Consider the following 16,909-nt stretch of genomic DNA (forward strand, 5'->3'; position numbering starts at 1 on the left):
ATTCCTCTTACTATCAATAATTTAAAATATACCTACAAGATCGACCGGGTTAATTCTAAAACGACAGCAGCGTCCACAGATTTAACCTTTGTGGATGCATCTATACAATAAATTCGATTATTTGCAAATTTCTTCTCACAGTGCTGATTAGATACCGTAAAATTCTTACAATCTGAAACAATAAATCCTGGGCTTACTTTTGTTCCAAAGGGTTTTTCAGTGTGATTTTTTTTTAGGGTGTGGCTTATTTATCCGACGAAAAAAAAGTTTTAGGTGCAAGGATCATTAAAAAAACTCCAAAACAACAAAAACAAAACTGCCGCCTGCCGATAGTTAACTGAGCTTTAAAGGCCTCTGAAAATACTTCAACGACCTTACGTGGTGAGGGGAGGGATATAAAAGTAGTACTACAGTGGATGGCTGCTAGCATCCGGGGATTCAAGTTATTATTCGGGGGGGGGGGGGGGAGTATTATCGTAGGTTTACGGTAGCAGAATGTCTTCATTGTGAAAACAGACATTTGTCGTGTTCACGAAGTCTCATGGACGTCACTAACAATATTTAACATTAACGCATGAATAAAACGTCCTTCTGAAGATCTCGCTAAGCAACTACCGTATTTCACACCGTGAATGCGAATCTGGTACGGTTTACAGACCAAGCTTTAAATTTTCTAGCAAAGCAATACAAGACGAAAATCAAGTTAATCTGCAAATTTCCCTATATATGAATAACTACGTTCTTCAAATTTTATCGTGTATGAATTTACTTACACCTGGAAAAACTCACTGAACTTCAATTTGATCCGTGTGTTTCAAAGCACTAAGAAACTTGCTGTCACTCATTGGTCAAAATTAAGGCACGTGGTACCTCTCGACTGGGAAAAAACTGCAGTAGAAAAACGCATGCGTATCATGAACGGTTCACGTGCTACGGACCAATAAGAAGTACTCATACGATAAATGACATCTAAAAGCACGTGACCATCGTTTGATCAGAAAACGACAGTGGGACAATTCTTAAAGAACGCGATAACAAAGGTTTTTATCGTCTAAATAGAAACCCTTCGCTTTAAAACTATTACTTAAAATGTCGTGCCTCGGACAATTATTCCAGCCTCATGACAGTTTTCAGCCTTGGGCCACTAATTCACTATTAACACACACTGTCCTAAGACTAAAACTTAAACAAGTCGAAACAGCAAGTTAAAGTAAAGACTAAGAAAATATAATTCTACTAAATTTTGTTGTACTCGCTACGTCAGCATTAATTATGTACTTTCAAATTAAAAATCGATTGTAATTCTAGCTGCCCAAATTCACGGCCCTTTTTCAGGGACTATGGGCCACGTTATGAAGTCCTCGCAAAGTTTTTCAGAAGACACGCGTGTAACGTGACAAACACGCGAGTTTCTGTCCCGTTCCGGGCGTGATGCTATATTTGACAACACTGTCTCTGCTCCTCTGGCCAATCAGAGTAAAGATATCACACCTCTCCAGTCAATAAGTCCTCTACTTATAAACAAAACTAAACAATCCGATATTTCCCCTGAGCTCACAGGTTCGATCCACTACGGCGTAAAGCCTCAGCTATTTTTCCTATTGCAATTCTTCTCGACTCAGAAGAGATGATGTATTCTATTTCCCGCAAACAAGCTATTCTTGTATTGGAATCGTCCGTACATCTACACGGAAGCCACCACGACCATGAGGTGCCCGCTGTCGGCCGCACTGTCCAGGAGGTCTGGGGAGACTCGTGCCAAGTGCTCGTGGGCGAAATCACACGGCGGAAAAATGTGGAGAACGTAGCTTGGCTGAGGGGAAAGAAAATTAAACAAAGATGTTTTACCAAGGCTTTGAGTTAATGTTGAGGTATAAAGTATATATCAGAGATTGTCAGGGTAGGCAGCTATCTTAGCAATTTTTCATATTTGTTACTAACTGAGGACTGTATTATTATTAAACCACTTTTAAAATTCGTTGGTCGTAATCCATCTCAGCGTTCCCATTTCTTAAACATCCTTTTCCCTTTTTGGTTTACAGTGAACTCTCGCTTAACGGGAGCCTCTATAAGACGGACCCCCGGCGTCGGTCCCGTCCCTGCCGTTTTTCATTCATTTTGCTGTAACTTAACTCCCCATAAGACGGACACCTATCTGAGACGGAAGACGGACAGTTTGAGCTGGTCCCGACGATGTTCGTTTTAGAGAGTTGATTGTATTCTTACCTTAATGAACTATTATTTTGAGATTACTTTCTAACTTAACGGCATTTTATACATTCAACAGCAACGAAAAAAATACCAACAGTCATAAGTTTTACTGTGTTTAAACGAAGTTCTTGATGCTTGTTCGCATATGAGACAAAGCTCCCGCAATACAATCGAGTTGTGATTGAAGAACCTGAGTTTGAAACTGCTTTTTCAGTTTAGTGCAATATTAAAATCCTTACCTGTGCGCTTCCTGGCCTGGCCACATTAATGATCCCCGCTGCCTGCTTTATCTGTAAGTAGTTAATAAAGCCACTCTTCAAGGCGCGTGTCTGCTTGTGAACGTCGAGAGGATCTCTGCCGCACGGGAGAGCCAGCAAAAGACAGTGATCTTTGTCGGACTGTTGAGAAAACCAGTGAAGAAAACGTTAACCGAGGACGCCACAGAATTGGCAAAGATAAGGAACAGCAACATCCAACGAACGCATTCTCAGAACTGTAAATGATTTTGCTTCGCGTTTTGTGCTTGTAGGTATAGTGTGCCTCAAGGGACTGTTTCACGGCTAAGTAAATTTCATGTTACTAAATTTCGTCAAATATAAATTAAATTTCGCGTTTTTGAAAAAATCGCGAAATTTAATACTCGCGAAATATAGGACACGCGAAGTTTAAAATCGCGAAATTTAGTATCGTACTGATAATATAAAAAATAATGAAACTCGATGCGTTTCATCATAGTTATTCCAACATGACTGAGCATCATGTTTAGGAGTTGTTTGTTTAATTTTGTCCGTTAGTAATCTCACACTCTACCAGTCGCACTGTTCGAACTGTTCTCTGCGCCAAGTTCTTCAAAATCTCGCTCTTGCAGTCGTAGATGAACCTATCAGGTATTTAGACTGTTGAATACCTAATGTTTTGTTATGAGTACCGGGTATATTGTTTTGTTTGCTGTTTTTACGATGACTTTCATATTAGTTATGTTGTTACAGTTTCGAGGTCAAAACTTCGTATTAAAGAATATATAAAAATCGCGAAATTTAATACACTGCAATTTATTGTACTTTCCTGTTAAAATCGCGAAATTAAGTACTCGCAAAATATGGCCCTTGATTTTTCGCGAAATTAAGTACTCGCGAAATTTAGTGAGAATAAAGTACTCGCTATGCAACTAAATGTTGGCAGAGAAATTACTTCTACTTCTAAATGAAAAAAACCATAGCTTCATTGCAGCCAAACATGTCCCCCGGGCGTTACAGGCAGACAAGAAAAACTGTTCCGCCGGACCATATTTCAAAAAACCTATATCGCAATCCGTTTCAATCTTCGACACTTTTGGCCATCCGTTCCTTCTTTTGAATTTGGTGTGTTATAAAAATATTCCTTCACTGTTTTAAGAAGTTATTTTAACATGTTTAGCCGAATTTGATGGTCATTTCCTATGCCTTGGTTTGGCTAAAATCCGTGACACGGTCCCTTTAAGTTAAGCGTGAATGTTACAGTTGTAGTAAACACAGATAGCAATGACAACAATGATGTAAATGTGACTTTGTCACGTACTTGCATTCTCCTTATGACTCCCTCTAGCTGTGATGGTTCCAGCTTCATCCGCTGAGCGATCCTGATGGGCGGGGGCACGCCTCCTATCCCATTGGCGGGCGCCTGAGGTAGCGATACCTCTGCCAGGCGGCCGTTACCCGCCAAGTAATGCATCTGAACTGCAGCGGAATCATTCTTCAGGGCAAGCAGGCCCTGCCAGACCACTGGATACCGGCGCAGAAGGTCCAGAAGGGTGTCGGTGTTTGGCTGCTGTACAGGGGGTGGGGTGTAATCTGGGTGTGGTGGGGGAGGAGGGGGTAATCCTTGGGGAGATGCCAAGGTTGGTACTGCGGGTACACCGAGAGGGACACCCGGTGAGTGAACTGCTAGCGGCGGAGTGGAAACGTTGGGTGGAACCACGACCACAGGGTTCAGAGGTATCCCAGCTGGTGGTACAGGGCTGAGCGTGGCAGCAGGAGAGGCAACCACGGGCACGGTACGGCTCCCGTCGTAAATCGGTGGCTCGTAACGTACTGGCGGCGCGGGAGCCATGTCATAAGGTGGCCGGACCATCTGTGCAGGGAGCCCGTCTGGCGGTGGACCAACTCTCGGTAACATCTCCGGGGGGAGATAGCCTTCTACAGCCTCTCGAGGAGGAGGTGGGGGTGGAGGGGGAGGGGGTGGCGATTCACCTTCAGATGTCCGTCGCCGTTTCGCCTTCACAACATCCGTCTTTTCCCAGTCTCCTCTCCGCTCGTCTCTGTGCGACTTACGAGGCGAACGATTCACAGATTCGCGTGAAAATTCTCGTTCTTCCTTGCGAAGCCTTTCGTCAGAAGAATGCCGTCTCGGTAGTTTCTCATTTTCAAATTCAGCCCGATCAAGCCTGTTATTTTCAGGGACAGCAGTGTCTCTGTTTTCAAGTCTCTGCAAGTCAGTATCAGAACTGACCCTTGTTTTATTTACCGGCATGGCTAAGTCAGCTACCGCCTCCTGACCAGCGGCTTCCTCCATACGAGCAGTCTCCTCCTCCAGCTCCCGTTCCTCTTCTTCTTCGCCTAACGAGCCTCGAATACGTTTGTGTTTCTTCCGTTTCTTTGCGTCCTTTTTCTCCTTCTTTTTGATGCCTTTCTCTTGCGGAGGCGAGGCTGGAGCGAGTTCTTTCTCGCCATCTTTAACACCGATTTCTTCAGTTTTGGTACCATTACCGTGCACCCGCCGCTCGTCCCAAACGCGTTCCTCAGCTTCTGCCTCTTTATCCTTCAGTGCAATCTCCGCCTCTCCGCTTTTAATTTTTCTCGTTTTCTTCTCCTCAAAGACTCTTTTCTCCTCTGTTTCTTCGCCGTCGCTGAGCGCTTCTTTGCCTTCAACAGCCTCACCCTCGGGAGATGGCGACCGGGGTTTTCTCTTTCTTTTCTCTTTCCTCTTCACACGTTTCTCGTCTTGCTCGATGTCGCGACTTGACGGTTTACTGTGTAACGACGCATGGTCGTCGTCTTCGCTGTAACCAGCTCTCTCTCGGTCATATTCGTCGGGCACTTCCCGAGGTCGAGCGTCTTTCCGAGCACGTGATTCCTCGTACGAGTCCGAGCTGCTCCTATCTTCTCGCCAGCGTTCCTGATTTTCGGGATAGAATCGTTCATTTCCGCTGTAATTTCCGTCTTCTCTGTCCCTATCACGGCCACTTCTGTCATGTCTCTGTCGGCCTTGCTCTTTTTCTCTCTCCCTTTGCTGACTGTATTTATAATCCCGAAGCTCCTGATCGTAATCATCCGACTCGTACCCACCCCCTTCGTAAGGCTGACGGTAACGCCCATGCCCTCTCTTGTAACCGCCGCCCTCAGAATATTCATACTCGCCACCTCCTCTTTGCCAGGGTCGTTGATTTGACATGTCCCGTCTCATGTTACCACGCCCTCCTCCTCGGCCTCGCCCTTCCCACCGGTTATCGTAATACCCGCCTCCTCGGCCTCGGGATCTCGGAGATGAAGGCTCGTATCTTCGGCTACTGCTGCTGCTACCATCAGACGGAGCGGAGCGCTGCAGTGCGTCGAAGAAGAGTTGGCGACTGTCACGGCTGACAAACTCAACCTGTGTCATAACAGAGAAAAGAGAAAAGTGAATTGTTAAAAGACGTGTGCAGTGTTTTCTTCTTCTACGAAATAAATACTAATTTCTGTGGAAATGAATTTGTCATAAATAGGTTGATTTTATCACTTGTAAACAATCTAACCAAACTGACAAAACCTTGGAACAACTGCTGTTTTTCTTACTTGAAACATGAAAACAAATAAGCAATTCCCTCTCTCCCTTTGCAATGTTGCGTAACATGCAAAAAAATGGCTTCAATTGCTACCTACTTTTGCTTACAAACTGAAACGCATTGCACAAGGAGTCATGGGCACATTGTGCTATCCAACACTGAAACGGGGGGATGGGGGTGGGTGTGCCAACAGGTTTTGTCAATGATTGTAGCTCCACACAAGCTCAAAGTCATGGTCCAAAGCTAGCATTTTAGGGCAAAAACCGCGAAGTTGTTTGCATACAAAATTAACTTTCAAAAATAAAAGGTAACCTGAGAAGAACGTGGTTGCGATTGGGGAAAATTTTAGACAACTGATGACGGAATACACAATTCAGGCTGGCAAGCAATATTAATTGAAACCTAGAAAAACTTATGCAAATTGTGAAAACAGCAATCACAAAACGTTTTAACAAGTCACACTTGTCCATAAAGCCATGCTTACCCTCACACGCCGTCCAAACATCGACCTGCCCTTCATTTCTCCCTGAGCGATGCTAGCAGACTCAACGCTGTCAAAACTGACCAGGGCCTGTTCTCTGGGGCGGTTCACCACCACCCTGGTGACACGCCCATATCGACTGAAGTGTCTCTCGATCTGCTGGTCGTTCAGTCCACTCAATCCTCCCACCCAGATGGTGTTGATGGGCGACACCTTGCCGAACCCAACCTGAAACACAACATTCCAACAACAATTAGAAACAGACAAATTGGGAGAATTTACATCTACAATGGAGGTAAAAAATACAGTAGAACCACAGTAACTCGAAACCGGATAACTCGAACAACCCGGCTAACTCGAACTAATTTCTATTTCCCTTGGACCCACTTTTCAGTCATTTTTACTCGGTTAACTCAAAAATCCCACTAACTCAAACTGTTTTTTGTTTCCCTTCAGAGTTTGAGTTACCGGGGTTCAACCGTAGTTGGGTGACTTGTTAGGTGATCATATCAAACAACCTTTTTGTACGTCCAAAATGGGTTTGGCAATGTTCTTGTTTATTTCTTAAATGGAGAACTTAAAGATGATTTCCAGTCCGTACTGCGCAATCTCTGCCTGCAATGTTTGTGAGTCTCACAAACAGAAGAATGTTTACTAGCAAAAATAAAAATTCCGGGGCAAAACTTACCTTTTTTTTCATTATTAACGACAGAAATCCTTGCAAAACAATAATAACGAGTAAAAGAAGCTCGACGGTATTTCAAACGGACGTTTTAGCTCATCGTGAATTCTTGAACGAAACAATCCGTAATGGCGAACTAAAAAACTTCATGTATGCTATCACCGAAGTGTAACGTTTCAACGAATTCAAAACAAAAATGAAAACAAACCCTGAGTCTGCGCAGTACGGACTGGAAATCATCTTTAAGAGTTAAGCTTAGTTTTACCACAAAAAATCAAATGCTTGTGTCTTGAACTGTTTGCTGAGACCACAGTTGGGTGGTAAGAGTGCATGAACTTTACGCCAAGAATGTATTTTGTTACCTTGACTCTGTTGCGTCCTACAAATTCTCTGTCCATGCGCCTACGTGCCTGGATAGCACTGCTGAGGTCAACAAACTGGATAAAGGCATATGGATTGTTACCAGCCTGTTTCTTAATATCCACATCCTGCAATGAAGCGAAAAGTGTTAGACTTCACTTCAACATGTGGGAGGTGCATTGTCAAAATGAGTAGTGCATTGGACTACGAATAGCGAGGCGCGGTGGCCTAATGGTTAGCGCGCTCGGCTCCGAGTCGAACGGCCCGGGTTCGAGGTCTGGCCGGGGCGCTGCGTTGCGGCAAGACACTTTACTCTCACAGTGCCTCTCTCCACCCAGGTGTACAAATGGGTACCGGCGAATTTACTGCTGGGGGGTAACCCTGCAATGGGCGATTCCAGAAAATATCCGTACCATACCACGGACGGCTTCCATATTTTAGCCCCCCCTTGCCTTCGGAAATTCCAAAATGCGTTATCCCCCCATGCCCTCGGAATTCCATAATCATTAACCCCCCCTCCCGTTCAGATTTTTCATTTTTTAGTCAAGCTCTTTAGAATTCCTGTCAGGGTTCGCAAATATGCCCAATGTGGCGTATTTTACATCAAATTATTTCAAATGACTCGATCTGTACATAGAGACAGTCATTATGACTCAAGAGATTCTGGGATGAAAATGTAAAAAAATAAGACTTTTCTCCTTACCCTTGTTCAACAGATACAACATAAATTAATTTTACATTGCCCCAAACTGGTGCAGAACATTAAAATAAGAATATCGTGTGATGCACGTGTGTAAACTCGGAAGATAATACGATCGAGTGCACTGAACATATCCGCCATCTTGGATTTGAGCCTTCACGGTCAGCAGTCGCTCCCAACCCACGTGCTTCAAAATGGCTTCTCGAAGCGTAGCAAAAGAGTTTCCTACTCCACTGAATGGACTAAATATTTGTGGATCCGCTTTGACAAGAAAGCAAAGAGCGAATGAAGAAGTTCATCAATGTTAAGGCATCTGGGGCTTGATGTAGAACCCACATTTTAGCGATTTTCTTTTGTAAATGAACGCAAACACATGCCTGATCGATCGATACTTGTCTTGTATCCTGCTTCCGCTACGCGGTCGTCAGTTCGTGCTTTATTTGAGACTTGGTAGTCCACAAAATAAGCATTTTTAAGGAACACACTCTTGTTTTCTCCTCTGGAAATCCAAGACCTGGAACTCCCTCATGCCTTTGGAATATCCAATCGTAAGTATCCCCCCATGCCTTCGGAATTCCAGTTCAATGAACCCCCCCTTTCCCTCCGATTTCCAAAAAGCCGTCCGTGGTATGGTACGGATATTTTCTGGAATCGCCCAATGGACTAGCATCCCATCCAGGGGGGAACAGCAATACTCCTAGTCGATTGATGCTACAGAAACCAGAGTTAAGTGCTGCTCACTTAACCATCATGATCAAGTTTTAAAACACTACAGCAGTCAAAAATGGCCAGACAAGTTTTTGTTTCTATATTCTTATAATAATGGAAGTTGTCTAGGACATTCAATAATCATAAAACATCCTTGCTTTACATACTAACCTTTTAAGTTTGAAGTTCTTGCAAGCAATTTTAAAGCAAGATGTAAATTGCTCAGTGTTTCCTTGCAACTTAGTGAAGGATGTTGAAAGTCTTCTTTAACATTTGACGTACTCACCACAATTTCTCCATATCTCTCAAATGCCTCCTTAAGATCAGAAAAAGTCGTCGTCTTTTCAATGTTTCCCACAAAAAGAGTTCGAGTACAACCAGGATCAAACTCATCATCCACCATGGAACTGGCATGCGAGCGATGGCGTGGAGGATGATCACTGCTCTCATAACGATCATCTAAGAAAAAAAATACAGTAATCTATGAGAATCAGTGCTCTCTGGAGTTGATTTTTAGTGGAATTAAATATTAATTGAGTTTAATGGGGAGTGGTACGGTACGCTAGGATCCGGTTTCCAGTTTGTACTTTCACTTTCTTCGCTCGGTCACCGTTCGCTACGGTCGAAACACGTAAATTGTAAATTGTATTTCTTTTCTCATTTCATTGGGAAAAAGACATGTCTTCGAGAAAGAAAAATAAGCGCACTTCTTCTTGCCCTGGATGTCATCTCCCGAAAACAGAACACGGTTTTGGGACAATGAATAAACATTGTAATGGCCCTGATGTCAGCGACGCAGAGGAAAGCATGGACGAACGAGACATTAATCATACAAGCTGTGAACCAACCTTGTGAATATTGCAGATCCATCTCTGCTCCTAGAAACATCTTTCCACGGCACGCTTCAAGAGCTCGCTCAGCATCTTCAGGTCTAACAACAACAAAGAATACTTTAACAACACCTTTAAGACTACCTGTGCATTCAAGGTTGTTCTAGTATATCTCTCTTAAAAGTTATCGGTCTGTTTATAGACTAGTTTTTCAGGGATGTAGCTAAGAAAAAACTAAGCTGGCTCGCTTAAAAGCCCAACTGGCAGTATCCTCAATATCCTCAAAATTATGCTAAGTCTATTGTTTTCTAGAAAAATTTTAGCCAGTTATAAGCTCTTTTACAGCCGGCTCTTAGCAACATCCCTGAGTTTTAAGGAGGAGGGTATGGTAACAAATAACTTCAAAAGTGGCTATAAGCCACTAAACTCTGAAAAGTTATTATGAAACAAGAATTAAAAACAACAAGAAATAAAGGTTTGCTAAAACAAATGATGTTTAACTTCAGTTGAATTCACTTAGTTTGATTGTCATCTAGCTGCTAATCGAAAGAAGGCCGAAAGGCCAAGAGAAAGTGTTCCCATCTGTTGCAAATTAATTTCTCTTTTATTATTACCTTTTTGGATTTTGAAGGTCAGGAAAATTAATACTTATTGGTTATAAGCTGAGCGCTTAATTTTAGCTAACATCATACTTCAGAACTTGTCAATTAAATCATGCAACGAAATTGGGGGTTCGGCTTATAGCCGAGTACTTCCACCGAAAAAAAATTCTCTAGAGGCCGTAAAACACTTGCACGTATTGCGTGCCTATGTTTACAGGAATCGAGGGAAGGAGGGAAGGAGTGAAATCACTTCGCCCACTACAACTCTTTTCCGAGTTAAAAAAGAAAACACAAATATGTACCTTCTAAAGTGAACAATAGCATATCTGCTGGAGCCCTGGCCATTCACAAATATACGAGACACATCCCCATGCTTTTTAAACTCATGGTAAAGGCCATCACGGAGACTGCCATCTAAGAGGTTAAAGGAGAAAGATAGCTTACTGACAGAAAGGTAAAAAAATGTTAAGAATGGTAGGTAAACAACAGAAAACAACTCAGACCAAGTTGCAGGACAATTGTACATAAAATGTACTTTGAATTTAAAACAAAAGTTTGTGAATTTTACTGTCTCTTACATTATAGGATTTGCGCGGCAACGTTTTGTTTAACTCCTAGATTCTTAAAGCTATGTGTACAAAACAGATGGAAAATTCATTGAAAATAATACTGGTCATATTGATACATGTTGGAACATTTCCTTCAAGGGGGAAGCCTCAAACCATGCAGGCAATACTGCCGGAGCTTATCCCGGTTTCTGTGGCATTAATTGGCTAGGAATATTTCTACCCCTCTCTGAATGGGATGCTAATCCATTGCAGGGTACCCTCCCAGCATTATTTCACCGGTACCCATTTATACCCCTAGGTGGAGAGAGGCACTATGAGAGTAAAGTATATTCCCCAAGAACACAACACAAGTGACCCCTGCCAGTGCTCGAACCTGGACGGCTCAATCTGACGGAGTCTTGCACACTAACCATTAAGTCACCATGCCTCCCTTTTCCTACAAGTGTTATGTTAAAAGTACTGGACCAAAAATATTGATATTGCAAATACTGTAAACAATGGTTCTAATAAGACTGCTGAAGAATGTACTAATTTACCTCCTGATCGCAATGAAATATTCCTCAAACAGAGTGCTGAAGTTCTGTTTGTGCTTGGTGGGGCTTCTGAAGATGGAGCAGTTGCATGAACACTTTCACCTCTACTGCCCTCCTCACTGCTACTGCTGCCACTGGAACTGGGGGACTGACTCCTACTGCGGCTACTTTCACTACCACTTTCACTACCGCTGGAGTGATCTGGACTGGGATCTTGATCACGATACGCTTCTAAAGAATGAAAGAAGTAAATCCTCAGTAACATTACAGTGACAGCTGTACAGTCAAAGACATGCTTCAATTTTTGGTTGTTTATTTGAAACTGAATTTCAAGATTAGGTTTTCCACTCACTTCGGAGTTTCAGGGATGTAGCTAAGGAAACACCGAGCCGGCTCATGTGAAATTTCAGTCGGACTTAACTTCTTTTTCAGCCAGTCAAATTAGCCAGCAGCCGGCCCTTAGCGACATCCCTGGGGTTCAGGGGATAATTTTTTTTATTCTGCAAAATGCAATTTGGTTGGTTTTCATCAAGAGATAAGGTAAAGCTCACTTAGATAGAGAAATAAATACGGTAGAAGCTGTTTGATAAATAACAAGGTATTATTTTCACTTTGAAAAGGGTAAACACACTGTATCATAACACACAAGCATAATAACTGTTATTACTTTACGGAGCAAATCGAAATCTTGGAAAGCAGGGATGGCCCGGGTTCGATGTGGCCCGGGTTCGATTCCAGCCCATTAACATACGTGGGTTGAGTTTGTTGTTGGTTCTCGTCCTAGCTCTGAGTGTTTTTGCCCCAGGTTCTCTGGTTTTTCTCCCTCCTCAAAAACCACCACTTGTAAATTCCAATTCAATCAGGTATCGGAGGGCCACAGGTTTGTCAGTCGCAAGTACTGTTATGTGCAACCATTGTAAAATAACGCCAATTTATTTTACATTTGTATTTATAAATTTAGTTTTTTACATTGTATTTACAACTTTGAAGCTCACCAGGTTTATGAGTACTTCTACGAGGTTCTTGACCATGACTGTAGGGCTGCCTTCGATGATCTCTACCGCTACGAGGTCTGGCTCTGTTTACACTGCCTCCACTTCCACTTCCTCCTCCGCTTGCTACCCTTGGGGCTGCACCCTCATCATCACTATAAGCATCTTGGTAGAAAGTCTGCGACCGCCCACTGTACCTCCCGTCAGAAGCACTGCTGTTGGGAAATAAAGCAGAAAATTAATATCTTTAAATCACAAGGTCAATTTATTTCACTTTTTCATACATTTTCTGATCTTCTACAAGATAATTTGGTGTTTCTCATCAAGATTTCTTCATGAAGTGATTAGTATAGGTTCCTTGTTCTCATACCCTATCTGTTAGAATTCCCATAAAAATGTAGAGGGAGGTTATGAATGAAATGGAAATTGTGGTGCATTGAAGACTCTTACAATCACCTTACAGGATCTCACTGTGATAATGACTGTTACACATTGGATTGCATATGAAAAAAAAAAACGCAGTGTTGTGCTGATCTAAGTACCAACAGATCAATTAACAGAGTTAGGAAATTATTGTGAAGTATTGCATATTTGAAAAATTTATACTCATTTAAAACCTTAACATTAATTTTCTCTCAAAGCTAAAGAGATTTTATAGAAATTGTCCAAAGCTGCATTTTACAGTCAAATCCAACAATTGCTTTGAAACATCCCCAGACAGAAGTGTGAATAGTGTACACGTACAGTTATGCAAAAAGGGAGGGGGAGGGGGGAGTATAGCAAAGTAGGAAAATGTTACTAAAATTGTACAAAAAAGTATAAATTAAGAGAAAGAGCAGAGCACAGGCTTTTAAAAGCTGAAGCTGATTAATCTTTGAGTTGAAATGCAGATTCAAAGACCCCAGTTCCCACAGCATGAAGTGTCTAGGAGCATTTCTACTCCTCCTGGATGGGATGCTAGTCCATCGCAGGGTACCCCAGCATTAATAAAAAAAGATAATAACAATAAAAAAATGTGTTTTTTTTTCTTTGACAACTGCAAGAAGTGTAAATTGTTTTTTTTTTACAATGTCTACCATTTCTGACCTTCCCACCTACTTTTAGACTTTTTGTTTTTTCGGTTCCACGGGGAATAGCTATGTTATATTTTGCATTCATATCATCAAAGCATGCTTGGAGCGTAAGGGTTGATAATAAACGTTAAGGTCGTAGTTAATTCTTAGTAGTGGGTGTGGAAATGACACTTGGCATAGTATAAAATACTAACCTGACTTTTTATAACACTAGTGGCGTTGCTTGCCTAAGAACAACACATCACTTCATGATATGAACTCGTCAAAGTATAATATGCTATACTAAAACCATCCCAATTTGAATTCCGTGGACCACACACTTACAACATAGCAAGATGACCATACACTTTTCAGCCACACAAACTTTGTTAACTTCAAAACAAAAACATCACTCCCCATACTCCATACAATCATGTAATGACGCTTAAATTGCTGATCAGTTCTTAACAACACTATTTCAATGGGCTTTTAAAAGGCAATCTTGTCGGAGCACTTGTTCTTATCCTAACAGCGTGTTATGGAACCAACTTTATCAAGACAATAGTAAACTTTCATGAAGTATAGAGGAGATCCAGATTGTCCATTTTGTAAACTTGCATATATTCAAAGAACAATTCCAGCAGTCTATAAACCAGAACAACACTTCTTGATGTTTCTGATATATCCAAGGAGCTTGTGGAGTTGAACCCTGTCTTTGCTTGTAATAATGATCATGAACTTCCATGACAAAATGATGTGGAGATCAGGCAGTTTAGTACAAAGAAGGAATCCACACACCTTGGAGACACCAGAATTACATGGCAATAGGTATACTTCTGAAATCCCCTTCAACAGAGCTGTGATCCATAAACACAGGTCTCCGCTTGCCACAGTCTTTTTCATTACCTTGCGCTGTGCATGAATTTTGAACCAGATCAGGTAGAGTGTACAATTAAGCCACAAACTACTGGTACACCACACTGATTTCCACACAATTGTAAGTACTGTAAGGACTAGGAAATTTGGTGGTACATAAAGACTATTAAGCCCTTGTTGATGCAATTTTTATCTTGTCACCTGTTAGCTTTTTGAAAGAACAAACTTGATGTTTTATACTCTTCAGATTGGGAAGGTCAGGCCAAGTCTTTCCTGTGCACGCACAAGACAAACAATTTAGGCCGTTAGCTTTCTTTTTAGGACAAAACTTATTTTATTGAAATTGTGAACTTTTGTAAGGGTTGAGTAAAAACCAGCCAAGAAAGAAACAGTCACAAAACCGAAATCTATAACAGCTCCATCAAGCATCTACAAGTATTCTTCTAAACTAAGGAACAAAGACATTGATGATCCAAAAAATGTTGCCACTCTCCAGGATACTGATTCTCCGATTCACCCTGATCTCAGAAGATTAACGTTCAATCTGTCCATAGCCACAACTTGTGATCCTGTCAAATTCTTGATGGAGTGGAATATGATCATAGATCTTTTACAAGTAGAGAACTGACAGCCATATAAATTAATCTCCATACATGTCCCCTTTGCAGTGTTGTGAACTTAGCAATCTTGAAATTGAAGCCAGAGGTTTTGATTGACTTGGGAAGTAAAGGGCAACTTCACTCATCCTCAAAATCAAAGAAACTTCATTCTTCTGTTCCTGACCATACAATCTTGAAAATCCACATTTGCTCCTTGTCAGTAACTTCTTGCCACATCCATACAATCTCTTTTCCAAAATCCATGACATTTTCCCTGTGAACTGGGCCAAAATCTCGTTTTCTAACAAAGGTGAATGCCAACAGGTAGATATGCCACAAGATCCTGTCCATTGTCAATGGCGGCACGAAGGAAATATGTACTTTATTTCTTCAACTCACAGTATACCACAAAACCCGTCCAATAAGGGTAGGAAAGGCAGCTTTTTACTTGAATGCTAGAGATCTTTGCACAACACTTTATCGACGACAAGAAAATCAACAGGCCAGGCAGATGATTTGCTTGTTTTTATTTTTATTTTTCAAAAAACCATACAAAAGCAGACCATACCCACACAAAGCACGCAATGTATACTTACAACATTTTCTTTCATGACTTTCATTCCATTTGATAAACGACATGTCGGTTTCACGTGTCAATTTCACATTGCAGCCATAAACTATATAAAGCCCTTCCATTACACTAACGAAATACAGTAGCACCTGAATCACTTACCCCTCTGTTCGTCTATCAAATCGCCGTCTTTGGACCGGCGATCCAGGAGCCGAATTACTCGTAGTTCTCGCCGGCGGGTCCGTATGCCCGTGCAGTCGGGACAGACTTCCCGCATTGCCTGGTTCGTTGTAGTCGGTTCGCATTTCGCGGTCACCGATTCTGTTCACAGATTCATGCGCTTTTGTAGCGCTTCGAATATCTACAAAATCCACAAAAGCAGCCCTTCCACCTTCCTGGCTCCGTTTTGGTAATATTTTGACGCTTTCGACTCGGCCATACCTGTGAAGAAACAAGACAATGATTTCACAAAAACACAGAGAATGGTGACGTGTTACACAAAACTTTCGGGGGTCCAAACATTGTTAATTGGGCAAAAACCAAAACCATCCTCTCGGCTTTTTGGGACAATAAAATCCCGTTTAAAGTATATCTGCGCCATTCTATAATATTACTGAAATATCTTTTATTTTTTTAGCGATACTAGAGGGGAATAACTTCCAAAAAGGCGAGTCAACACCAGCGCTTTCGATTTCAGCTGGAGGAAGCAGAGAGACCGCGGCCGATGCTTCGCCAGAAGTCAGGCAACCTAATTACGTCTCCCGTGCAAGAACACAAGAAATAGCAGTATCTCATATCAAAACAATTTCAACAAGAACTAGGAAAGCTTCTCAAACAATCAAAAGATCAACTAAGCTTTAGAAACATAATTTAGTTTTTCGGAGCGTTGATCGTCTAAAGACGGTCCAAAAGACATGCACGCTACAATCCCATCCACAAGAAATTTAACTAAACCACTCATTCCACGATACCGTTAACCAAAACTTAGATGATAAATTGCTACTATAATGTACTTTAATATAAACAAACTGAAGGGCCAAAATACGTTCAAATAGGAATGTGATGCACGTTTTAAGCGCGCCAAAACTTGAAAATTCTGAACTCTCACCGTGTGAAGTGCTTGACAATTTCTTCTTCTCTGATGTTTTCCGGAAGGTTTCCGACCCACAAATGGCGCGTTTCACGCACCATCTTGTTTATGAATATTCCTTCCTACTTGGTAAATGCTATCCGGTTCGTTCTGGTACTCAAAACAGCCGTAAAAATACACATTTTCCAACAACTTTCGAAATTCACAAGGAAAGCGGACACTTCGCGTTTTCTACTTACAAAGGATCATGGGAG

The 16,909-nt window shown here is 41.8% G+C and overlaps 1 protein-coding gene across 2 annotated transcripts; it reads right to left on the minus strand.

Moving 5' to 3' along the window:
• Window positions 1-1,205: 1,205 nt before the first annotated feature.
• Window positions 1,206-16,884, minus strand: LOC144657012 (uncharacterized). Of its 2 annotated transcripts, none has more exons than XM_078517290.1 (12): window positions 16,674-16,884; window positions 15,728-16,006; window positions 12,471-12,679; window positions 11,479-11,706; window positions 10,676-10,787; window positions 9,790-9,872; window positions 9,228-9,400; window positions 7,536-7,661; window positions 6,495-6,719; window positions 3,769-5,838; window positions 2,451-2,609; window positions 1,206-1,813 (listed from the first exon to the last, which is right to left on the minus strand). In XM_078517290.1, exons 1-12 carry the CDS (start codon window positions 16,754-16,756, stop codon window positions 1,685-1,687), a joined length of 3,876 nt encoding a protein of 1,291 aa, XP_078373416.1. In that variant the 5' UTR covers window positions 16,757-16,884; the 3' UTR covers window positions 1,206-1,684. The 2 variants fall into 2 exon arrangements, with proteins under 2 accessions (XP_078373416.1, XP_078373415.1); XM_078517289.1 differs by having other exon boundaries at window positions 12,471-12,682.
• Between the last annotated feature and the right edge of the window lie 25 nt (window positions 16,885-16,909).

This window comes from Oculina patagonica, chromosome 6, assembly GCF_052425735.1.
Source record: "Oculina patagonica isolate OP01 chromosome 6, crgOcupat, whole genome shotgun sequence".
NCBI lineage: Eukaryota > Metazoa > Cnidaria > Anthozoa > Scleractinia > Oculinidae > Oculina > Oculina patagonica.